Below are 27203 nucleotides of genomic sequence, written 5' to 3'. Positions count from 1 at the left end.
ACCGTGATTCCACGTACACCGCGTAATCACCGTGGATACACTGTGGAATCTCGGTGAATACACCGTGGAATCAGGGTGGGTACACCGTGTTATCATCGTGGAAACACCATGTAACCACCGTGTATACACGGTGATAAAATGGCACAAACCCACCCTGTAACCACCCTGGATCCACCGTGATTCCACCGTGTTTCCACTCCCAGGGTGTTTCCAGGCTGATTTAAAACCGTCAGGGATATTATTAAATAATATTAAAAATAATACTGTGAATACTTAATATGATCATTTCAAAATGAGAAATATTTGTATTAAATTATTTAATTACATTTTTTATTACTAATGAATTTATTTATTTAATATTTAACAAACTTGATTGTAAATTTTACCAATTGTAACGGATTATTTTTTATTAAAAAATAAATTTTACACGGAAAGAAAATTATGGGAAGTGTTCCTATGCATTATGGGATTAGTTCCCATAATGGTATAGGAACTGTAGCCATACTATCATAGGGATGGTTCCTATACATTATGGGAACCATCCCTATATTAGTCTGGGTACAATTCCCATACCATTATGGGAACCATTTCCATAATGGTATGAGAATAGTTCCTATACCAATATGGGAACCATTCCCATAACATTATAGGAATGATTCCCATAATGATATAGGAAATACTCCAATTGCATTATGGGAACCATTCCTATAATATTATGGGAATCGTTCCCATACTATTATGGGAACCATTCCTATAATGTTATATGAATTGTTACTATAATTTATGGGAATGGATCGTATAATATATAGGAATAGTTCCTATATATTATGGGAATGATTTCCATAATATTATAGGAAGTCTTCCTATAAGTTATAGAAACCATTCCTATAATTATAGTGACCATTCCCATGATGGTATGGGTAGCATTCCCATAATTATAGGAACTATTTCTATAATTATGGGAAACATTCCTATAATAATAGGAACTGCTTCCATAATTTATGGTCGTAATTCCTATACTGGAATAGGAAAGAATTTCACATAATTATGGGAACCATCCCAATAATTTTCTTTCCATGTATTCATAATTTTCATCTTACCTATATGTTGTGAACTTTTTTTGGTTAGAAAATAATAAAAATTTATTTTGATGAGATAGATACGTTTTCACACGAAATCACTTAAAATTATTACACTAATTGTTGATGAATAACTCATACTTTATTTTCGTATATCTTTTTTAAAAAATAAATAATTAAATTTAATTATTTGTTATTGCACTAGAATACATTTCACGCTGTTCACCTACTGCTGCTATGAAAATTACATGGACCCAATACTTGAACATGTAATACCATCTTGTTCAAGTTTTGGGTACCGCTTTGAACATTGGGAGGTATAGTTAGACGCTAAAATTTAATATAAAAACTTGAGTTTATGTCTTTGCAAAAAATATATAGTATTTAGAAAAGACTATTTCATTGGGTGGTACAATTTTGTTTACTTAAAATGATGATATGTCTTTTTTTTTACTGATTGTTCAGCTTACAGTATAGCATCTTTTTCATGCAAAAAATAGCATCTATCGGCTATTCTCGACATGGCAACTTTAAAGTTAAAAAATGTATAATTTTTTTTATTTATAATTGGAACAACTTACAGAAATCAATTACTGTACCATTAAATAATTATAACATGCGCATATTACTCATAATATATATACGGATTTTGTACAATAACAATTCTAAAAGTCTGTTCAACTACTGGTCCCATTTTTAGAAGTGTTCAAGTACTGGGTACTTTACCTTAGATAAGATACAGCTGGTAAAAAAGATACCTAATCGTTCTAATAGTGACGTCATCAACGGATCAAAAAAAATTTTTTGGTTGCATGTGCCATAGCAAATGACCAAAAAATATCGAAGTAACTTAACGAGCCACCTTGTAAAAAAAATTATAATCATATTAATTCGTACACTTACTGACTTTCATTTTCTACTAATACTCAACACGATCTTACCAAATAAATAAGCGAATGTATTGTGAAGTCCCATCGCGAATCACCTGTCCGATCGAAATGACCCCTCGCGGAATTAAGATATAAACCCTTACGCGGGCTATTCAAATGTAATTATATTTATATATTTTAAATAAATCGTGGGGAAAATTTTGGGTTTTTCGGGACTTAAAATAACAAAACATCTGGTCCATCTGGTCACTCGAGGCTCGTCTACAATAAAATTATAAATGTTTGTAATATTGTTAAAATAAGAAACTTATGTCTAAAACCTTTCTAAGCATATTGTTCGCTAGAATTGAGAGAAAGTTGTGTAGACATTTGTTATTTTTTTATAAAAATATTGTGTATTTCGTATTTAAGTAGTTTTAAGAGATCCAAGTGCCCCGTTATAAATCATAGTAAGGAAATTCCTTAAAACCTTTAAATAAAGAACTTGAAGAATGGAGGGTATGCCGGTTAGAGACCGCAATAAAACTCGAGCGGTCCAAGTATCGGGTAACGCAGCAGCAGCTGTTGAGAAGGTCGACCAAGCAGCGGAGCAGAAGATTCAACCTCGAGAAGCGGAAGTAGTGACGGTCACGTCATGAGGCCCCGACTACGTCCCCACAGCCAGCCAATAAAGGAAACTTACCCTGCCATCGTCCCCAAAGGCCAACGCCCCTTCTAACTCAGAATAATTTTTAAGAAAACTTTGTAAGGCAGAATAAGCCAGAAGCTCGAGCAAGACAGTCACCTCTTGTAATAATTCTTGAATATATTTCTACGCTATTTGACTAACCATAATATAAGCATTTTTATATTGAAAATCCTTCCCTAATCTATAATCGTTCTACCAAAGCTGAGTATTCAAATACTCCCGGGCGAAGTAACCCAAATAAATAAATTAAATTATAGTGAATTAATTAATCATCCTCCCGATAGGTAGAAGACCTAACAGTATTTATCTAGTTGTTCCTGGGAGGTTACTAGGATCGGAGCTGACGCTACCTCCTGGACAGTGGGCAGTTCGTTGTCACGCGGGACTAATTTTGAATTTAAAATAGTAAATAAATTTATTGTTCACTACGATCCCAGATAACCAGAGTTTCAGCGCAATTTTTCAGCTGAAACTTTTGCCGTCTCAGTGACGTACGGTACACATAAAAAATTTCAATGTCGACTTTTGAGCTCTCTTTGACGTCAAACTTCACATAAATTTGACGTAAGTTTAAAACTGCTATTTGACGTCTATGGGACATCAAAATTTGAGACGCAAAAAACGACTTCAAAAAGACCTCAACTAGAGAGATATTTTTTACTTTTTGATTCTTGAATTTACTTTGTTGAATAGTTGCTAGATGTCGCGAGCGGACTTTTCTTCAATATGTATCAAACGGTAAAATCGAATCTAAACAATTTAGGTCAATTTGAGCTACTATTGCACTCAAATTTTGCTGCTCAATTTTTGATGTCTCTAGTACGTCAAATAGCGGCTTTAATCTGACGTCAAATTTCCGCGCAATTTGACTGTTGGTTGAGCTCAACTGGCTATCAGGGATGATGATGGTTATGATTATTATTTAATGAAACAATGAAGTTATGGATAAGGATAGATGTAATTGATAAAATAACTTTTATCTGAAGACTGTTTTATTATAAAGTATGGATGAAACTTGATCAGTAATAACAGTTGTATCCGTCAAAAGTTCTCGGAGAGGTGTAGTTACATCAGAGGCGAGAGAGATCTCTGACTCTGACCTCCGCTCTCCAACTTCTCCCCACTACTCTCATGTTCACACTCATGCTCATACAATATACATATATACATATGTTCTATACCAAATAGACTTATGCATTTATACTTTCTACTAATACAAATTCGAGATATAAGCTTACACATTTGCGTTCTTTACTTTATCCATTCTACGACTTCTTATTACTTATATTTCCTGTACTTGCATACAATCTTCCAGTTAAATATTCTAGACTATCAGATGTGTAATCTATAATTATTCTACATTTAATTATTCGATACAATTGACATTATTATTTATCGTGAAACATCATTATAATTATTCTCATGCTATATTTCTATATTCCTATTTATTTATTATACGAGTCACTCTTTATTTAATATATAACTATATATTAACAATAATAGTCAAATTCTTGTGATATGGTTTTCATTTATAAATAACATTCATTTGTTATATATTTCCTTTTCTTATTTGTATATAGAGTATACTTTTTTTTATACCCATATTTATTGTTAACTATAGAACAAGGGCCTGTTCATCATTTTTATGTGTCTGTTTTGTTTAGGTTTTAAATATCGGGTGACAGGAAACGTTCCAAGACCACTCAAACTGTATTTATATTTCTCTGAATATAAAATAAAGATTTACTTATCTATTTATTCAATTTTTATAATGTAAATATTTAATTTAATGAGTATGTGCCACGACGATTTATTATCTAAACTATTGACCAAATATTGATAAGACGCAGTAAGTATTAATATATAAATTTCTAATGTAGTTTAAATCCGCGCCTATTTATGTATCTCAAGTTCACTAATTAATTAACAAGTGGAGGCACCTGAGGACATGACATAGTACAAGCGAGTTTAAGACGCTCGTGAGTTGGTACCTTTGTCTTCGGCTCCGGCACCAATCTTCACACCTCGCGTCTTAAACACGATCGCACTCGATAGATAAACTACTATTTTTTTCATTGTTTACATGCGTTATTTATTAAAGTTTAAGATCCCAAAAGAAATCTTCACTGCTCGCGATTAGTTTAAACAATATGAATTTATTTATCACCGCGCGCTGGTCGCTGAGCGCTCTCAATACACTGCGCGGCCGAGCGTCTCAGGCTTTATTGAAGCGGGTGCCAGAGACGTCCCCAAGTGAAATATATGCTATTCGCTCTGAGTGAAGCCATGGTAGGAGAAATCAAATTGACTGAAGCGTTTGCAGTGGTTACTTTCGGAGTTACGGGAGGCTATGATTACTGAAATTGTAAGCAAGCACACATGAAAGTATTTATTTCGTTATTATTTAATTATTTATTTTTCATTTTGATTTTTTCCTTAGTATCATATTTTAACTTTGATATGAATTTCAAACAACTTAACCTAAATGCTTACTGCAATCTTTTTTATTTTTTATCATTATACTTACTTATTGTTGGTTCGTTTATCAAAAAAACAAAACTGCAATTACTATAAAACTGTCACATATTTTTGACAACTTTTTTTTTTACTATTATTTATAATATTTATTTATTTTTATGTTTCTTGCTATTGACATACGTATAAAAACATACTCTAAAAGCCTCCCGTAGTTCATATTTTGTCTGGCGCTGCAGTCACACTCATAGCGAATACGTAATTTCTATGAAACTACAAATTAAAAAGTAAAAACAATTTGAAATGAGAAAAAATTCAAAAGGAGAATGCATCGGAGTTACTAATTTGAAAAGAATAGAAAGTGCCGAAAAAAAAAACTTCGAAAAAAATGTTTGAATAAAATATTGTATCAAGATAGAATAAATTTGAAGTAAAATTTTAAAAATAAAAATTTTTGTAATACAAAATAAATTCGAAAAAAAAATCCCTTAAAATACAATTTCATAGAATAAAAAAAAAATTCACATTAAAAAAACTTCGAAATGTTTAGTTTTTGAAATTATAAGCTCTTGGAAATATATAATGAAGAAATATATTCGAATCGAGAATGAATAGTATAAATATTATTTTGCATCAAAATGGAATTTGTTCGAAATCAATATTTAATACTACAGTGTTACCCATTGAATTCTAAAAAAACTTCTTCATCGGAAGCGGTTATGTTTGAGAGGTTTTTTTGCTAATCAAAATCTATTTTAAAAACAGAGATCTTTATTATATTTACGTTTCATTTAATAATAATTTTAATTATTATTCTTAGATTTAAATTTTAATTACTAATGTTAATTATATTGATAAAGATCTCTATTTTGAAAAATACGTCATACAAGAGTCATGCTTACATCAATATGATGTCGAGTTTTTACGTCAAAACAAGTTCATGCGTTCACTGGGTAATAATTAAGTTTAGTTAATAGTCAGTTTTCCCTGATTATTGTTTAATAAATAATTAATGTATCAATAGTTACTTAATAATAATTTATAAATTGTTATTAAATAATAATTAAGTTTAATTATTAGTTACTTTGCAATAAGAATAATGTAGATAATTGTACTTTTTTTTTTAATAAATATTACAATTTAGAAAAAAATAATAATAAGTTGAATACTTTATTTCCACTTAAAACAAGCTTTTGTTTCTTGCTATTTTTTTTTAATATCATTAAATCTATCAATAAGGTGTCAACTTATTTTCCTATATGTTTTGTTACAAACCAATATTTTTTATTATATGCCTTTTTGACATTTATATTATTTATGCTGAAGTTATAACGGAGTATAGATGTTCTTTCGATTTTAAAAATTCAATTTTTGAAAATTTTCATAGATTTATATATTTAATTAAATAATTATTAACAATAATGAAAAAAATAAAATATTTTGTAAGATAGTTATCATCTTTCTGCTGAATTATCCTTGTTAAACAAAAATTTAGTGCAATTTTTTAAAGCATTAATTACGCGATCTCTGAATTTTTTTCCTGTCAAATAATAAAGAAAAAAATTAATAGCAAAATTCCAATGATAAATATGAAAAAATAATCCTCGGCACCATTTTAACAACATCTTTTCTTGAAGCCTAAAATTAAAACATAGTATTATATAAAATCATAAATCGACATATTTTCTAAAGCGAAATTATAATAGTATATTGTATGACACGGAATAGAACAAGACGATTGCAGACTAGGGTGAAGTTGACTGATATTACCCGCAGTCTGAAATCGTGTTTCATCCTGTCGCACACTATTTTTTTCATGATTACCTGCATCGGTACTTTCAGTGTCAGTAGCCGGTAAGAAACAAGTTAATTTCGATGATGTGGAGAACTGTTAGAGAACGAGAAATCTGTGATTTACAGTCACTTATTAGATAGTAAATAAGACAAAAATGTTATTTTTAGTAATTTTATTTGATTAATTAAAACTGCGACTTGAAGATGAAATGAGTAAACTGAAGTGACAAGCAAACAAATGAGAGTAATAAGGCTGCAAATGAACATTAAATATAAGTAACACCTGTCAGAAGCAATTATGTTTCTTCCCCAGGGAAGAAACACGCATGTTTCTGCCCGCTGTATAAAGGTATTTGTGAATTACGAATTCGCTAGCAGTTGTTAGCAGTATAACTTGAAATTAGCTTGTTTCAGCTAGCTGTAGAGACACTGAAACGTTAAGTTTCGATGCTGGTATCATGAAAATAATATTTCATTAAATATTTGGATCAGTTCTATTAAAAAATTGCTTACCAACTTATGTATTGTTGTTGATTTTCTTCAATATCTTTTGAGGGATATTTTTTCAGTATAACATCCCAATATAGTTCTAAAGTTTCAACGAATCCAATAGGTAATAATAAAATCAAATAAACAAGTGATACTGCTAATAGAGTTCCACTTGTTCGATTAATAAAATTCAATTTATTCCGAACTGATCCTAAAGTAATTATATTCATTAAAAAGTTTTAAATTTCAATAGGAATACAACTATTGAATACATGAAAATTTGTATAGCTTATGCAATATTACATGTGATTTTGCTACACATTCATTTCAATAGAGGTTGCTTATTTATAGACATTTTTATTATAGGAATGATTAAATATTGACAATTAATTCTTTTTCAATACTTCTATCTGATAAAGATTATACTGAGAGAAAAGTTCATAGTTGTGGTAACTAGAAAGGGATGAGAATGAAAAAATAGTAATCTTGAGGGGCATAGCCACTGTGAGGTCCGAAAAAATAGGTGATTTTCGGGAATTTTTTTGAGTGAGATAATAAAGGAATTTGGGGATCGCGTTTCTTTTGTTTTAAAAAGTATACATTGAAGATAAATTCTCTTAAATTTGTATTGAAAAATATCATATTGTTACAAAGTTATAAGCATTTTTGTGAAGCACCAAAAAAATGTCCTTCACCACGGTCTCATCTCTAACTCAAAAACGGATTATCAGAAATAAATAAACCAAACCGCGTTGAAATCTGTATGCATGTGGTTATCGTTCCACACAGGGGAATTTGAAAATTTAGATTTGAAAAAAAACGGCGACATATTAAAAATTTATTCGTTTTTTTTCTCATTTTTTTGGATTCAAACAGTCCTAAAAAATCAAAATTTTTAAAATCCCCTACGTGCAACTTCAGCTACTGAATAGACGAATACGAAAAAAAAATAAGTTGCCAATCGGTCTATATTCATGCAAATTACAGATGCGACCAGTTTAAAAAAAGTAATTTCGAGAAAAACGCGATTAAAGTATTTAGTCAAAAAATGACTAACTTGAAAAATATTCGGAATTTTCATATATAACTCTAGATGAGGCATTCCACGCCAAATCGACCACTTTTGACCCCGATCCCTTTCGATTTGGCTGAAAATTTTTTTGCCTTTTCTACCCCATCAAAATCATTTTTCAGGAAATTTTTTTGGTGACTGGATATGGGTAGGTGAGTTCAAATAAAAGAGTTGTTTCACAAGATCTAAGTTTTATTCGTCGTTATGTCACCCGGAGACGGTGTGCTCAGAACGGGGAGTCAGGACGAAGTGTCTGGATGTCGGGGTTGTAGCAGGAGTCTCGGGTTGTAGTAGTAGTAGGAGTGATGACGTAGGAAGTAAAAAATAGCATAGGATATTGAGTAAAGAGTAAAGAGTCCAGGTACGGAATTTCAAGTCCCGAACCGTGGGAAAGCAGCAATAAATCCAAGGACCCACGGATCCCGCTGGTGCTGGCCAGACGCTCGCGGGTCCGTAATCCCTTTGGGTTTTATTGCCCGTCGTAGGAAGCAGGAAAGGAGCAATAAAATACAGATGTTGGGAAAAACCCGAATATTTGGAATTGGGAAATGAAAAAAAAGGAAAAGGTTTTACAAAATTTGAATTTACATTTTACAACTTACAACTAGTTTCCCGAGGAGAAATGTCTCTCACGCTCACGTTATACCGACACATACATAAATTATTATTTATTATTAACTAATAGAAGAGATATCAAATTAGTAGTAATCCTAGTAATAATAGTAATATTTGTACTAATGACTATAGTAATATTAATTCATAATAATAATACTAATACTAATACTAATAATAATAATAATAATAATAATTATAATGATAGCACTAATAATAGTTAGAATAATATATCAGCTTAAATTAATTATTGCTCGCGGAAGGTAGGAGTGGAAGACGTAGCCCCCACATCACCCCCCTACCAGTGATGGAGATCACGAAAATCCGGCTTGGAATCGGTCAGGAAACCGTACCCGTCGACCAGACCTCGTTTGGCGAGGAGTTGCGAGGGCGGGTGGTGGGTTTACTGCCGCTGGAACCTCCGGGATACGTGGTGGTCTTGGTTCATCAAGAACTGCTGGTGGCTCAGGTGGTACGTGTGGCGGTGGAAGCGCCACTATTGTACCACTGTCATCTTCAGGATCGTGTTCTGGTTCGTCGATGGTATTGGACAGCGTGTATGCGGGTTTCAGCCGATCAATGGAGACCGTGATATCTTTGTTTCTGACATTCACCACAAATGATTTCTCTGATCTGCTGACGACCCGATACGGTCCCTCATAAGGATGTTGCAGGGGTTTCTTAGGACCATCGTGACGGATGAAGACTCGTTCAGCTGTTGCTAGGTCTTTGAAAACGAAAACTCTTTTGTCACCATGACGGTTGATGTGCGCCGGCCGCAAGTCCTGAAAACGACGTCTGAGCTCTTTGACGAACGTCGCCGCGTTGACGTCGTCAGGCTCTGGAGCTCTATATGTCAGAAACTCGCCAGGAAGCCGCAATGGTTGACCGTACAGCATCTCTGCTGCAGTCGCGTCTAAATCTTCTTTCCAGGCTGACCGGATCCCCAATAGGACGGCAGGAAGTGCCTCTGTCCAACGGCTGTGATGACAGCGGATCGCTGCTTTGAGTTGACGGTGAAAACGCTCCACCATACCGTTAGCTGCTGGATGGTATGCTGTCGTGCGTATATGAGTCGTGCCTGTTAAGTAATTTAGGTGCTTAAACAGGTTGGACTGGAACTGCCTTCCTTGGTCCGTTGTCACCCGCAATGGAACGCCATGCCGCGCTATCCAGGTGTCAAAGAAAGCTCTCGCGACGGTGGTTGCTTCCTGGTCAGCGAGTGGTACCACTTCAGGCCAGCGGGAGAATCTATCGATCATCGTTAAGCAATAACGGTAGCCCTCGCAGTACGGCATGATGATGAGGTCGAGATGTACGTGGTCGAACCTCGCTGATGGTGGGGCAAAGGTACCGACTGGCGCTGAAACGTGACGGGTCACCTTAGCTCGCTGACACTCCACGCAGCTGCGAGCCCACTGGCGACAGTCTGACTTAATGGACGGCCAGACATAACGTTGTGTCGCAAGCTTGCACGTAGCATTTGCCCCTGGATGAGACAGCTGGTGAACAGAGTTGAACGCTGCCCTTCTGAACGGCTTTGTGATGAACGGGCGAGGTGCCGCTGTTGATAGATCGCACATAATAGTGGTGGTGGTACCGGGAACTGGTACCGGCTTCAGCTGAAGTGGCGTTGGCTTTTCTAGTAGGCTCAACAGCTCTTGGTCACTCTTCTGGGATTCTGCAAGTGCCTCATAGTTAACAGTGACTTCCAGCTCCTCAATGCGTGACAGAGCGTCGGCGACAACGTTGTCTTTGCCCGCTACGTGACGTATGTCGGTAGAAAACTGGCCAATGAAGTCCAGGTGACGTTGTTGACGCGGTGAAGACTGCGTGGGTTTGAGCCTGAAGGCAAACGTGATTGGCTTGTGGTCTGTAAAGATGGTGAACTGCCGTGCCTCGACCATATGTCTAAAATGCTTGACAGCGAGGTAGATTGCCAAGAGTTCACGGTCGTACGCACTGTACTTGAGCTCGGCTGGCGCGAGTTTCTTTGAAAAGAAATTTAGTGGTTGCCACGCATCTTCTACCCACTGCTGCAGTACTGCCCCAACTGCAATATCTGATGCGTCAGTGAATATCGCAAATGGTGCATCGGACTTTGGGTGTGCGAGTAAGGTAGCCTGTGCCAACCTCTCCTTACACGCCACAAATGCCTGCTCTGCCTCCGAACTCCAGTTGACCGGTGTGTTGCCCTTGACGTTGCCTTGTAACAGGTCGTTGAGAGGCGCTTGGGTCTCTGCTGCTTTGGGTATGAATCTTCTATAGAAATTCAGCATACCCAGGAACTGTCGTAACCTTTTGACGGTTGGTGGCTGGGGGAACGAGCGAATGACGTCAACCTTTTCTGGTAATGGCTGAGTCCCGGAACCTGAAACAAGATAGCCGAGGAACCGGACTTCGGACGCTCCAAAAACACACTTACCGGGGTTTATTACGACGCCGTATTGCTGGAGACGATGGAACAGGATCCTGAGGTGTTCCAGATGCTCTTCGGGTGTTCTTGAGGCGATGAGGATGTCGTCAATATACGCGTAGCAGAAGTCCAAGCCACGTAAGACCTCGTCAATGAATCGCTGAAATGTTTGGGCTGCATTACGAAGTCCAAACGTCATGAATGGAAATTCGTATAGCCCGAACGGTGTTGTGATGGCTGTTTTGGCTATGTCCTCCTCTGCTACCGGTATCTGGTTGAACGCACGTACCAAGTCGACGGTCGAGAAGACAGTTCTCCCGTGAAGAGACTGAGAGAAATCTTGGATGTGGCGTACCGAATATTGATCTGATTGCGTTCTGCTGTTGAGTCCTCGATAATCACCACATGGTCTCCACTCGTCCGCTTTTTTAGGTACCATGTGCAGCGGTGCTGCCCAGGGGCTCTCTGATGGTCTCGCGAGTCCCAGCCGCAGCATTGTCTCCATCTCCTTCTTCGCTGCCTTCAGCTTGTCTGGAGCAAGACGCCTCGGCTTCAGCGCGACAGGTGGTCCGGGTGTTGTGATGATGTGGTGTTTCGTCTGGTGCTTAACCTCTCCTGGGGCACCCACTGGCCGCGTGACTGATGGGAATTCCTGGAGGAGCTTATGGTAGGGTGTTGTACCGTTGATCGTCCTGATGCCTGGATCCTTACACCGAGTTACCTCTCCGTTGAGGTATAGTCTGGTGGTACAATCCAGCAGTCTCCCATTCTTAAGGTCGATAAGTAGCCCGTAGTGCGAGAGGAAATCGGCCCCGATGATGGGCTTGGAGACGTCGGCCAACAGGAATCTCCACGAAAAGTCTCGTCTCAGTCCGAGGTTGAGAGTAAGCATAGTTACGCCGTAGGTCGCGATGGCCGTGCCGTTGGCCGCGGAAAGTTCATAATTGGACTTCTTACACGGTCCACGGAACAATTTACGCGGAAACACACATAAATCGGCGCCGGTGTCGATTAAAAACCGGATACCGGACTCGCGATCGCGAACAAATAGACGGCGAGATGTTACTGGGCGAGTGTCGTCGGCCGCCATTAACGACTGCCCCGCTCGTTTCCCGGGGTCCATGTACACGGTTTCGTGCACTTCTGTGCCTTGTCCGCGAAGATCCAATGGTACCAGCACATACCAGCTGGACGCGCGCCGCGTGATCGTGACCGTGACCGTAATCGTGAACTTCTTCTATGTGGTGTCGGAGACCTACCTCTGGGAGAGTGCGTAGAATGCGATGCCTCAAAAATCTGTCCGAGGATCTGTTTTAGCTGGTCCTTCATCTCAGCCATCTCGAAGCGTAGCTGCTGTACATGGACAGCTTGGTGAAACTCCGGTGCTGCTGACGTTGCTGTCTCGGCGATAGCTGCGCGCGGTGGTAGTAAACCGTAGACTGTGTCCGCAACCTCGGCCATGTCCATGATGGACTTGTCTTGAACTGTGGCCATTGTCGGCTTGATTTTCTCGGGAAGACCACGCATCCACAAAGTCTTGAGCAGCTGGTCTGAGATAGCCGTCCCCGCGAGTGCTTGCAACCTCCGGAGATACTGCGACGGCTTCACATCTCCCATCTCGACGTTACTCAATAATTCCCGTGTCTTTTCATCTTGCGATGTGCTCAACCGCTTTATCACGTTCTCCTTCAGGTGCTGGTAAGGGTGTTCCCCAAGTGGCTGCATCAAAATATCTCGCAACTCGTTCGCGTAACGCGTTGGTATCGCGGATAAGACGCTGAGGTACCTCGTGCGACTGTCTGAGACCGAGCGTCTGAAAATAGTTCTCCGCGATTGAGAACCACAGCTCGGGGTCTGATGCGTTAAACTCCGGAAAACGTGGGGTCTGCGCGATCCCGATTCCGATCGGCGCGGGTTGCGCGGCACGGTCCTGCTGTATCGAGTTCTGCATTGTTCTTACACGCACGTAAACACTAGAATTATGAAAACGAAATTGATACGAACTAACCGAAAGTCTAGCCTTATCGCACAATAAAACGTCACTATTGTTCACAATCTCACCACACGGTTATACTGAATGTAACATAAATAAACAAAACTAACCGCGTCAGTCGACCAATTACACTAATAGAAATACCGTAAAAAAAAAAAAAAAAAAAAAAATCACTGATTTTGTCTTGCGTGTTCAAATCACGTCGGGGTCACCACTTTGGTGACTGGATATGGGTAGGTGAGTTCAAATAAAAGAGTTGTTTCACAAGATCTAAGTTTTATTCGTCGTTATGTCACCCGGAGACGGTGTGCTCAGAACGAGGAGTCAGGACGAAGTGTCTGGATGTCGGGGTTGTAGCAGGAGTCTCGGGTTGTAGTAGTAGTAGGAGTGATGACGTAGGAAGTAAAAAATAGCATAGGATATTGAGTAAAGAGTAAAGAGTCCAGGTACGGAATTTCAAGTCCCGAACCGTGGGAAAGCAGCAATAAATCCAAGGACCCACGGATCCCGCTGGCGCTGGCCAGACGCTCGCGGGTCCGTAATCCCTTTGGGTTTTATTGCCCGTCGTAGGAAGCAGGAAAGGAGCAATAAAATACAGATGTTGGGAAAAACCCGAATCTTTGGAATTGGGAAATGAAAAAAAAGGAAAAGGTTTTACAAAATTTGAATTTACATTTTACAACTTACAACTAGTTTTCCGAGGAGAAATGTCTCTCACGCTCACGTTATACCGACACATACATAAATTATTATTTATTATTAACTAATAGAAGAGATATCAAATTAGTAGTAATCCTAGTAATAATAGTAATATTTGTACTAATGACTATAGTAATATTAATTCATAATAATAATACTAATACTAATACTAATAATAATAATAATAATAATAATAATTATAATGATAGCACTAATAATAGTTATAACAATATATCAGCTCAAATTAATTATTGCTCGCGGAAGGTAGGAGTGGAAGACGTAGTCCCCACATTTTGAAATTTTTTTACCCAATCCAAAAAAAGTTATGAGTTTTTCGAAAATAAAGCTTTTATTTTTTTTAAATAGCTATAATTTCTTCAAAAATTGACCAATTGGGATGTTTTTTTTCAAAATTTTTGTCTTTGAATGTACTTTTCAGAAAAAAATACAAGAAAATTTTAAGATGATAAACTTTATGAAATTTTTGGCTTTTTAAAGAAAAACCGCCATTTTCTTAAAGTTGGCCATTTTTTATTTTTTTTTTTTTAGGTTCTCAAAAAAAACTTCAATTAATTCTGCGATTTTTCCCGCCAATCTCAGAGTGGGTGGATTTTTCCTTCTATTTTTTTTTCATCAATTGAAAAAAAATGTTTGCCCAGTTGGACTTATTTTACAAAACATCACTCTGGAAATTTTTGAGAATTTCTCGACGACTTCAGAGTTTGAAAATTGAGACGGAAAAATTAATTAAAACGTAATCTTCGAAAGAATTTGGATTTTTTTTAAAAAAATAGAAGATACCTATAAATAATTGTAACGGGGTAGAATTTTGCAAATTATTTTAAATTTGAAATCGACTCGCGCCAAAAGCTGAAGCAACCTCTTTCCGCAACCGCGGCCGATAAGAAAACTTCCTACTTATCATTGGAGTCGCTCCCGTCGAGTGTCGGCGAAGTTTATTTTCTAGAGGTTGGTAGACAGTAAGAGCGAGGGGTATGAGCCTCCGAGGTTGTAGTCTAGTCAACAAGTGCCTTTTTGTCGAAAACTTGTTCAAGACCACCGAAAATTATGATTAAGGTCTCATTCGATTCGAAATAGCATCTATAACAAATGTTAAAGTGGAAATTTGGGGCCGGCAAAAATTGTAAAAGTTATAAACAATTTAGTAAAAAAAAAAAAAAGTGGTTTGGTTTCTTGGAAATATTTCAAAAACTATTTGAGATATCCAAAATCTGAAAAAAGATTCTTAAAGAGCAGGAAATTTCCTAAAACAAAGGCCTGCCTCCCCGAACTGTACCGACAATATTTATAATTTTAATTTAACGATGAAAATGGGACTAAAAACGGGTAGTGGCACGTGCACGCATGTCGATCGAATCAATAGCGTGATCAAAAAAAATAATTTCGACCGATAAAATATGAATGTTAAGGAATAAAAAAAATTTAGTACTTTCTAAACATATGAATAAACAGTAATCCGCCTAAAAAAAATCGAGAAATTTTTTTTTTTTTTTTTTTTTCATTTTTTTGGTTAATTTGTTTTTTTATTGTTAGAAACTACAAAACAATAATTTTTTAAAAATTTTTACTGGCATTGTTTAAATATTTGTTATAAACAAATGCATTGTTAATAAGATTTTAAAAAATTTTCGTTTGGGAATCTGATCTTTAATAGAAATAATGATTTTTAAGAAGAAAATCGTTTCTTAAAAAAATTTTTTTATTGCTGAAAAACACATTTGCTAATTAACAATTTTTTTTGTTGCTTAATATTAATATTTAGGAACCATTTTTGTTTAAAAATGATAATTTATCATGTTCTCTTATATTATGAAAAAAAATTTTTTTTTGATTAATTTTTCATTTGTTTATTAAACAAACAATTTGTTGTAAACAAATGAATTCTTGTGCTATATTTTTTTTAAATACTAAAAACGACCTTTCTTTTCTATTTTTTATATAATTATTAAAATTATTGAACACTTGGACTTGTCGCTACCTTACTATTTTTCTTCATTGTTATTAAAATAACTTATAAACTATTGAAGATACGACTTAAACAATTCATGGCTTTATTATTCTCCGTTAATCATTGAACAAATTGAGCTTTTAAGCGAATTATAAAAAAAAGCACATATATAAATAAAATACTTTTTTAACTTCCCGCTAAAAAAATCGACGATTTTCAAAACTTTCGGGAAGTTATTGTTTTCACCCCGATTTTCGAAAATCGAGTTTTCATCAGATGTCGACGTTTTGAGGTCCTAGGAAGCTATTCTGACTATTTTTAGAATGATGTCCGAGTGTGTGTGTGTGTGTGTGTGTGTGTGTGTGTGTGTGTGTGTGTGTGTGTGTGTGTGTGTGTATGCATGTAAACTCTTTGTAACTTTTGAACTAATGAATCGATTTGGATAGTTGAGGTGGCAATCGAAAGAGCTTGTTGGCCTTCAACTTTCCTGGAAATTTCAGATTATTTGATCGAATAGACTCGAAAATACTGGCGAATTACGAAAAAAAAAAAATTTTTTTTTTTAGTTTTTTATTGATTTCTCAAAAACGACTTATACGATCGACTTCAAAATCTAATCAGCTCTAGTAATCAATAAAACGAGCCGATTGCCACGTCAACTATCAAAATCGATTGATTAGTTCAAAAGATATCGGCGTTGAAAAGTTAAAAAAATAACATTTTATGTTATTTTTTCCGGATAAATCAGAATATAACGTACTAAAATGTGCCTGACATCATACCAACTCATCTTTTTTCTGGTTTCTTTTGATCATATAATGTCATCGAACTTGGTTATTAGTTTAAATCATATTATCAACAAAAAAATCGATAAAACGTAGTTTTTAATATTTTTATCGGATATTTCATATTTTATTGTTTCTGACATGAGTCAAAATTTATTTAAATCTTGATTTTGATCCCCGACATTGATTTCTGCCTCAATACACTTATTTTACTGAACAAAATCAGGAACTAAATTTTAAAAACCGCTTCATTGATGATTTTCGGTTCTTAAATTTTCAAACTTCAGCATAACAGGTAACTTGTTAGAGCTTGAAAAGATCATAAAAAAACAATTGCATGTGATAGCATTTTCGAGCTCGAAGAGCTCGAAAATATATCTACACTAATGTTTTCGAGCTCTTTGAGGTCGAAAACAGCGGGAAGTTTTGGGGCTGGCCCGCAGGGTCAACCGACAGACCGATTTTTCTATAATTCATTGGATAATTGAGTTAGAGATTCGGTCAAAAGATCAATTTGTTTATTGACTAATGAAGAATAAAAATGACTTGAAGTGTTCTTATCGTATTCCCAATAGTTTATAAGATATTTGAACTGAAACGTCCCAGAAAGATTTATTTCGATAGATTTATATAAATAATGGTAATAAAATTATTAAAAAATCAAGTTAGGGCTTCGGTTAAAAGCTCAATTTGTTCAATGATTAACGGAGAATAATAAAGCCATGAATTGTTTAAGTCGTATCTTTAATAGTTTATAAGTTATTTTAATAAACAAATGAAAAATTAATCAAAAAAAAATTTTTTTTCATAATATAAGAGAACATGATAAATTATGATTTTTAAACAAAAATGGTTCCTAAATATTAATATTAAGCAACAAAAAAAATTGTTAATTAGCAAATGTGTTTTTCAGCAATAAAAAAATTTTTTTAAGAAACGATTTTCTTCTTAAAAATCATTATTTCTATTAAAGATCAGATTCCCAAACGAAAATTTTTTAAAATCTTATTAACAATGCATTTGTTTATAACAAATATTTAAACAATGCCAGTAAAAATTTTTAAAAAATTATTGTTTTGTAGTTTCTAACAATAAAAAAACAAATTAACCAAAAAAATGAAAAAAAAAAAAAAAAAAAAAATTTCTCGATTGCTTTATTTACGTTTTTAATTTTTCAATGTTTTCGATTGTTAATAAAAAAGTGAAAAATCAAAATTTTTTAATTTTTCCAACGGTGATCTTTTCTCAACCCTTTCAAGTATAGCTCCAAGAAGTGAAAAAAATTTCAGGTTTTTAGTTTAAAAATAATCAGGGTTTTTATGTAAACTTTCAACAAGTAAAAATTAACTAATTAACAACAGCATAGTTAACTAAAAAATTGCGGTAAAAATTTTTTTTAGGCGGATTACTGTTTATTCATATGTTTAGAAAGTACTAAATTTTTTTTATTTCTTAACATTCATATTTTATCGGTCGAAATTATTTTTTTTGATCACGCTATTGATTCGATCGACATGCGTGCACGTGCCACTACCCGTTTTTAGTCCCATTTTCATCGTTAAATTAAAATTATAAATATTGTCGGTACAGTTCGGGGAGGCAGGCCTTTGTTTTAGGAAATTTCCTGCTCTTTAAGAATCTTTTTTCAGATTTTGGATATCTCAAATAGTTTTTGAAATATTTCCAAGAAACCAAACCACTTTTTTTTTTTTTTACTAAATTGTTTATAACTTTTACAATTTTTGCCGGCCCCAAATTTCCACTTTAACATTTGTTATAGATGCTATTTCGAATCGAATGAGACCTTAATCATAATTTTCGGTGGTCTTGAACAAGTTTTCGACAAAAAGGCACTTGTTGACTAGACTATTGCAGGCGATCGGCCTCTTGGTTAGTGGACAGGGTTGCCAGATTGGGCGACTTATCGCGAATTGGGCGATTTTCTTTATGCATTCGCTACGAAATTAATGTTTGGGCTACAAGTCGCAATTCGGGTGATTTTTAATGTTTCAAGGTTGGGAATAACCTTACTCATTATTTTCAAATATGATTTTTAATTTCCATTTGTGAATGACTTGAATCAAACATCATTTCAATTCAGTATGTACGTATAAAAAAATTGTGTGTATGATGTCACTTACATTCAAGCACTTAATTTCTTTCGTCTCAGTTCGTTTCATTGGAATCTTGGTTTTAAATAGTAATTTTATTTTTTATACAAAATTATAAATTTAAACGCTAGTGATACACAGTAAAAAACGAATCGTCAAAGTGTAAAAAAGCGTATGTTAAAATTCTGAGTGTTGAATATTTGACGCTTTTGTGTGTCAATTTAACACACAGTATTTATCTTGTTTGAACTGTCGCGATCGATCAATTTTTCAACACACAAAAATGTTATTTTCTACGAAAGTAACACTTTTTATGTGTTACTGTCAAATCAACAGACAAAATATGTTATGAATAATCTCGACCATCACAAAAAAATTCTAGGAAAATTCGTAACTTTTAACACATCCGCGTGTAACTTTTTTTAACACTCACAACATGTTAAAATAACATATAAATAAGTGTAAAACGTTCGTTTTATAGATGATATCTGTTGATTTTGACGAATCCTTTTTTAATGTGTAATTTCATCCTAACTGTTGAAAGTAAAGTGTTATTCTGTTTTAAACAATCAGATAAAGAAATATGTACATATTTAATGTAAATTCAAATCTGCATCCACGATATTCTGCTTTTTGCACTAAAAAATAATTCAAATTTGCAAAAAATTAATAAAAATTTTGATTAAGATTATTTTTTCATCTAATTTATCCTAAAAATATCCTATAATTTTCACTACATAAAAGATAATTGCAATAATACTTTTTGAAATGTTAATTCACATTTATGTGGTATAGTGTACTCTTATTGGTTAATAGAGAATAAATTATAAGCCGACAGCATTATTTTGAATTTAAAAATGATTGGGCGACTTGTTAAAGTATTTTGCTACTTTTGATCATGGATGGGGTGACTCGAACAAAAATTTTCTGGCAACCTTGTTAGTGGCAGTTACCGTGTACGGACGCTTTCCTGTTCACATCGCTAATTTTATACTACAACATCAAGTACTACTACATACGCCATTTTTACTAGCCAAGAGCTTATAAGCCCTCGTTTGGGGTAGCTTATTTAATCAGTATTCATATCAAATTATTAATTATATTGGAGATTGTTGCGGAGTGGAATTGGAATTGGATTCTGGAGGATTGGATTGTCGGAGGTCATTGGACTGGAGAGTTAGAGGTCATTGGATTTGACTGGAGGACGTTGGATTTAAAGGAGGTTGGAGTATTGGAAAGGCGTTGTGTAAATTGAAGTGAGTGGAGTTTTGCTTTGGTTAAAATTGCAATTGTAAAATTGATTTAATTATAAACTGTCGAGTCATCTGGTAATTTATTTAATTAAAATAGTCGAGTCAGTAATATTTTGTAATGTCTAGTCGAGTCAGTAATATTTTTGTAAAGTCTAGTCGAGTCAGCAAATTTCACATTGTCAAGTCGAGTCAGTTTCATCAGCCATCTAAATTTATTGTTCACGTCCATTTTATCATTTGTCAAGGCGACTTCGTCTTTAATAAATGCCAGTTTAATTAAATTTATATCAATTTACCTATTAATTGATTTCCTAAATAATTTTTCTTTATAAGTATAAGTAAGGATAAGATCTCTTAATTTTAATACTGCGTGGTCCAGTACGGGGTTATCCTCGTCCTGAGATTCTACTGAGCATAGCTGGACAGGTACGTAAAACACCTTAAGTTTTATACATGTGTGGGCCCTTGTTTTATCAAGACCACAATCAATTGATAGAATAAGTGGACCCATTACATAATTTTATTGTAATTTTTTTTTAAAACTACACCTGAAAATAAAGAAAATGAAAAAAAAATTGCCCTTTGGTTTATTTTTGACCAAGTCACAGGCTTTCGAAAATTAAATCTAACGCACATCACTATTTTAAAAGCCTGTGACTTGGTCAAAAATGAACCAAAGGGCGATTTTTTTTTTCATTCTCTTTTTTTTCAGGTGTAGTTTTCAAAAAAAATTACAATAAAATTATTCATAGCTATCTTATATTTTTTTTTCTTGCTTTTTAAAAAAAATTCAAATTCTTTCGAGGATTACCAGTTTTAATTAATTTTTCTGTCTCAATTTTCAAACTCTGAAGTCGTCGAGAAATTCTCAAAAATTTCCAGAGTGATGTTTTGTAAAATAAGCCCAACTGGGCAAACATTTTTTTTCAATTGATGAAAAAAAATAGAAGGAAAAGTCCACCCACTCTGGGATTGGCGGGAAAAATTGCAGAATTAATTGAAGTTTCTTTTGAGAACCTAAAAAAAAAAAATAAAAAATGGTGAACTTTAAGAAAATGGCGGTTTTTCTTAAAAAAGCCAAAAATTTCATAAAGTTTATCATCCTAAAATTTTCTTGTGTCTTTCTGAAAAGTACATTCAAAGACAAAAATTTTGAAAAAAAAAAACATCCCAATTGGTCAATTTTTGAAGAAATTATAGCTATTTAAAAAAATAAAAGCCTTATTTTTGAAAAACTCATAACTTTTTTTGGGTTAGGTAAAAAAATTTCAAAATTTCCTGAAAAATGATTTTAATGAGGTTGAAAAAGAAAAAAAATTTTCACTGAATCGAAAGGGTTCGGAGTCCAAAGTGGTCGATTTGGCGTGGAATGCCCCAGATACATATTTTTGAATATATGAACTTTGATTCAATAACAAAAAAAAATTTTTTTTGAAATTTCACAGTGGCTATCCCCTTAACTAATATTTATAGTTTCTTGTACTGTATCATAGTGCCCGAACCTATTTGGAAGTAGTAGTGTCAACTAAACATTACTAACATTTTTTATTTTATGGTAACTATTTAATATTATTTCTCAGAACGTATACTTCAGCAATAACTATAACAATACTTCTCTAGATCACCCCTACAAATAAAGAATGTACCAGTGACTATTTTAGTTTGTTTACCATCCAATAGTTTCTGAAACTACTTTTAATAGTCAACGCAACTACTCTGACAATGCAGTCACCGTATTTCACTACACATAAATAGTTTCTCCAACTATTAATAGATCCTATGAACTGTGATACAATACTTTAATTAACATTAAAATAGTGATTAATAAAACTATCATTAAATAATTCGCCTAATGTATTAACGATTGTCAAAAGTTTGAGGACAAACGCACAGTTGAGAACACTAAGATAAAATTATTATATTGCAATATACAGGATTAAGTGATCATAATTTTTACTTATTTAAAAAAAAATTTCTGTATTTTTGGATTGTTGCAATTTTGCCTCGGTGAAATAGTAATTTTATTTGAAAATAACAAATATTATTAGAATTTATTCTCCGTGTTGCATATCTCGTATCCAACTTATTTATCTACATTAGACTAGGGGAGCCTGGGGCACGAAGGCCCCCTTAAGCCGGTTTTTTCTTTTTGTGGCTTTTAACCATAAAATTCATTTATTTTCCGTCGATATCGAAAGAATAAGTAGAAATTTTGCAAAAAATCGAAAAAAAAATTTGTTTTTTTTTCTGGGGCACGAAGGCCTCCTCTCCAAAAAATTATCAACAAAAATTTTTTTTTTATTTTCCGTTAAGTTATGACCTTTATAATTTTTTTATGACGTTTTAGGCCAGTATGTGATGTATGAGGTAAAATGGACCATTAAAAAAAAAAAAATTGTCACAAAAAAATTAACTTGACGGAAAATAAAAAAAAAATAATTTTTTCTTTATAATTTTTTTTTCGAGTTGTCCGTTTTGCCCCTCATATCACATATTGACTTAAAATATAATAAAAACATTATGAAGGTCATACTTTGACGGAAAATAAAAAAAAAAAATTTTACCTAATTTTTGAAGAGGGCCTTTATGCCCCAGGGGGGCCTTCATGCCCCAGGCTCCCCTATTATTATTTGTAAAAGTTATTAAAAAAAAACTATCGTGTACAAAATAAATGGTATATTTCATCAACACCAAATTATTTTAAAAATATTTCCAGGATATACCGCCAATATTTTTTAAAGAATTATATAATATGTCAATGTCAAAAAGGTAGCAAAAAAGATTTACAAAATATTTCCTCGAAAGTGTTGCTAAAAAATAAATTTTAAATAATTAAAAAAAAATATCCCGAGTCAAAAAATTGAACTTATATTTAACTTACGTTAACTTATAGAACTTACATAAGCTTAATGAACTTAAATTAAACTTAAATGACTTATCTGGCTTGATTATAACTTGAATCGACTTAAATAAAAATACTGACTTCATTATAACTTACCTGGAATAAAATTAACCCAAAGTGAACTTAGATGTACTCCCGAGTCGAAATTTGAATCGTAAGTCGGACGTTGAAATCGTCATTTAGTTCAATAATAAAAAAGATGGACAAAATTATTACCTTCGGCTTTTCCGTAGGGGATTTAAGTGGGTTGAACGATAAAAATACTCCCGTTTTTGCATTATCCAGCTTACAGACTTGAATTTTAGCACAAATGTTCCCAACAATCTTACGAATTCCCCACGATACGTATTCTTTTCGAAAACTTCGAGAGGAGATTCAATGAAGTATACGATTTTGATATTAGCGTATTTGAATTATTTGGCTAATAGACTTTTATTTCGGCATGAATATTATCAACGATCTTTCGAATTTCTCACCATCGGTTCTTTTTTTTTTTTTTTTTTTTTTTTTCAAAAACTGACTCAAATGAGTAATAAACAAGAGTATTTACATCTTGACCCTACTTAAACTCTCGTCGGAGTGAAATATCGAAAAAAGTAACGATGGTAGAGGGGTTCGTAAGATTGTTGGGAATTTTTGTTCCAACGTTCGAGTCTGTGAGCCATTTAGTCCAAAAACGAGAGTATTTTAATCTTTCACCCACGTAAAACCTCCCTCGGAGTTAGCTATCGGAAAAAATACCGATGGTGGGGGATTCGCAAGATTTTTGAGAATATTTGTGCCAAAGTTCAAGTCTGTAAGCCCAATAGTGTAAAAACGCGAGTATTTTTATTATTGACCCCACTGAAATCCCCCACGGAGTTAGTTATCAGAAAAAATACCGGCGGCGAGGGTTTCGTGAGATTGTTGGGAATATTTGTGCCAAAATTCAAGTCTGTAAGCTGGATAATGCAAAAACGGGAGTATTTTTATCGTTCAACCCACTTAAATCCCCTACGGAAAAGCCGAAGGTAATGATTTTGTCCATCTTTTTTATTATTGAACTAAATGACGATTTCAACGTCCGACTTACGATTCAAATTTCGACTCGGGAGTACATCTAAGTTCACTTTGGGTTAATTTTATTCCAGGTAAGTTATAATGAAGTCAATATTTTTATTTAAGACGCGTTTTCATTTGTTTCTCTATTCGCACTCAACTGGATAAACGGTACTATCTCTGTTGCACTTGTACATTAAATAGGAACTTTATCCAAGCTTTTCTCGTAAACAAATGGAAGTTATCAAAAAATTCAAGTGCACTTCGCTAGTTTATAGAGTAAAGCATAGGGTCTGTGTCTTTATTTTGCGTTTAGAGCTTTTATTTCAGAGAAAAGCTGGGACAAAATTATCTGAAAACCGTTCTTAAGTCGATTCAAGTTATAATCAAGCCAGATAAGTCATTTAAGTTTAATTTAAGTTCATTAAGCTTATGTAAGTTCAATGTAAGTTCTATAAGTTAACGTAAGTTAAAAATAAGTTCAATTTTTTGACTCGGGATGTTACAAACATTCTAACAATTTTTTTTTTTTTACTTATTTTTAATATTTTTTTCAAAAATATTTTTGAGAAATATTTAAAAATTTTTTTTTCACGAATATTGACATACTTTAAAAATATTTCCGTTCGGAAATATTTGTGAAATATTTTAAAACTAATAGGATATTAAAATTAAATATGGAAATAAAGCATTAGAAGCACAGTTGAACTGGAATTTTTAAACTGGTTCCGTAGCATAGCGGTATTATCGCTGGTCTCTCGAGCGTTTAGTGTGTTAGGTGTTAGGTTCGAATCCTTCGTAGGGTAGTGGCGAAAACCCAATTCTCAGAGAAAAGTGCGAGCATGTAGGTATGATATTAATATGTTAATGCAGTATAGAAGTAATTATCTTTTTGTACTTCACTTGAATTGAGAATAAAAATAAAGAAAAAAAATTAATTTTTTGAATTTATCATTGTTGAAATAATTGAAGGCACTAAACTAATATAGTTGCTAAATTTATAAATTTTTAATAGTAGTTACTATGTTTATATTGTGATGATAATTATATCGAATTAGGCTTGCTAACTAGACATAACATGCTGGCTTCGCTCGCTTTCATTTTTTCAAAAATCCCGCCACTATCTCAGTCGACCAATCAACAACCGAATAAAATAGTCACAGAAGTGACGTAAAACGATACGACATCCGGTCATCAACTTTTTAGAAGAGGATCAGTGAAATTGAACTTCCGACGCAAAAATTAATTTTCGATTATTTTTAGTTTTTTGAGGATTATCAAATCATAAAGTGTTTACCAGTTAATTGTATGTGAATAACTTCAGACTTTCTCATATGAAATATGAGTAATACATTCCCAATAAAAACGAAAAGTAAAGGAAGCCATGTACAAAAAGCTATATAAAAATACATCGGGATTCCCCATGGGATTACTATTTTTTGACAAGTTACATATTCAAATACGCTGTCAGATTCGTATCCTGAAATAAATTTTATATAATAAGTAATCAATGTAAAGAATAATATGAGTTACAAACCCTCACGGTTTAGAGAATGCCGTAAATATTCGGCACTTAGGCTCATGCCATAAATTCACCGATATAATTTGGTATTATCATGGTTAGATTGGCCAGCTTTTTTACTGTATATATGCAATATATTTACTGAACTTAAACTGAAAATTTACCAAAATGTTACCGTAAAATTACTATAAAATTGCCGAACTTTTACCGGAAAAATTCTACATAAAAACCGTAATAATACGATAATTTTATCATAATAAAATTGTGTTTTTATACTAATACCGTAATTATCCTGCAATTTTGCCAGATTTTGGCTGATATAATGGTAAATTCTATAACTCTGGTATTATTTCAGTATTTCCAAAACCGCGAGGGAAGTATAATTCTCTGATTATTCACCTCCACAGTATAATTTGGTAAGAGAAACAGCAAGACTAAGGCATGTTAAGGTAATAATAACAATAACTGCAAAACGATCATGATTTTTATTAAATGTTTGAAGAGGAAAAATAATTGCCGTAACACGAGCCCATGTTAACGATACTACAAGCCAAGTTGATATTATTTGAAAAAATTCCATACACACAGAGTTCATGCAACATAGAAATTTACTGTTCTGAAAAAAATAATTAATTTTAATATAGTTATATCATTGATTGAACAGTATTTCTATTTATCTTGAATCAAATTACCATAAATAAATTATTGAAAGCTGAAAAATTTGATCTTGCAACTCCCACACCATAATCAAATATTAACGCTCCGTTGTCGGATATCGCAAGTGCTCGAAGATATAATGATAATCCTGAGTCGCTAACCGATTTACTTAACATACTAAATGATATGATATTTAGTATGACTCCTATAAATTAATATATTTATTCAATAATGCATCTTCAGACTTTACATCAGTATACTTTTACTAGAATATTATTAAAAATGATTTAAATACATACCAAGGATTATAACAAAAGGTGTAACATAAGCTAATAAAATACGAACAACTTTGACGAATGATTGTAAATTTAACCAATAGTATCTCACTTGACAAGGCCAAATTAATTCTAAATCAGATTGATTAAAGTTTTGAATGAAATCCAATACTTCCAGTGGTATCGAACATTCTTCTCTGCATAATATTTAAAAATTTGTGTATTAATTTATATGGCTTTTCAATTAATAATTTTATAAATCATACAAAATTGAAGTTTTTTTTTATTAATTACCGAAACAATGTTTCATTTGTTAGCGCATCATCTCCTTCCATTACTATTACAAAAATTTATTATTTTTTACTTAGAAACTTATAGTACTAGTTTCTTGTATTTTTACAATAATTTGCAATAAATAATATAGTATTTATAAGAAAAAAAAATTGACAATTTTACTAAACACTATAATTACAATTATTTATGA

General features: G+C 33.5%; 1 protein-coding gene across 1 annotated transcript; it reads right to left on the bottom strand.

Annotated features, from left to right (window-relative positions):
• Positions 1-6586: 6586 nt before the first annotated feature.
• LOC103575803 (uncharacterized) lies at positions 6587-26802 on the bottom strand. The gene is made up of 6 exons (XM_014443020.1): positions 26744-26802; positions 26480-26649; positions 26187-26403; positions 25563-25745; positions 7440-7626; positions 6587-6770 (listed from the first exon to the last, which is right to left on the bottom strand). Exons 2-6 carry the CDS (start codon positions 26618-26620, stop codon positions 6587-6589), a joined length of 912 nt encoding a protein of 303 aa, XP_014298506.1. The 5' UTR covers positions 26621-26649; positions 26744-26802.
• Positions 26803-27203: the final 401 nt, after the last annotated feature.

This window comes from Microplitis demolitor, chromosome 7, assembly GCF_026212275.2.
Source record: "Microplitis demolitor isolate Queensland-Clemson2020A chromosome 7, iyMicDemo2.1a, whole genome shotgun sequence".
NCBI classification, from domain to species: Eukaryota; Metazoa; Arthropoda; class Insecta; order Hymenoptera; family Braconidae; genus Microplitis; species Microplitis demolitor.
The sequence above is the reverse complement of the archived record's forward strand: the minus strand, read 5'-3'. Positions and strand labels throughout refer to the sequence as shown.

Bases quoted from the DNA above. Each gene is read 5' to 3' on its own strand.
- LOC103575803 (XM_014443020.1), bottom strand. From the start codon at position 26,620: ATGTTAAGTAAATCGGTTAGCGACTCAGGATTATCATTATATCTTCGA. The intron at 26,404-26,479 runs GTAATTTGATTC...TATTTTTTTCAG, and splicing joins CTTTCAATAATTTATTTATG to AACAGTAAATTTCTATGTTG. The intron at 7,627-25,562 runs GTAAACACTTTA...TAATTACTTTAG, and splicing joins TATTCACATACAATTAACTG to GATCAGTTCGGAATAAATTG.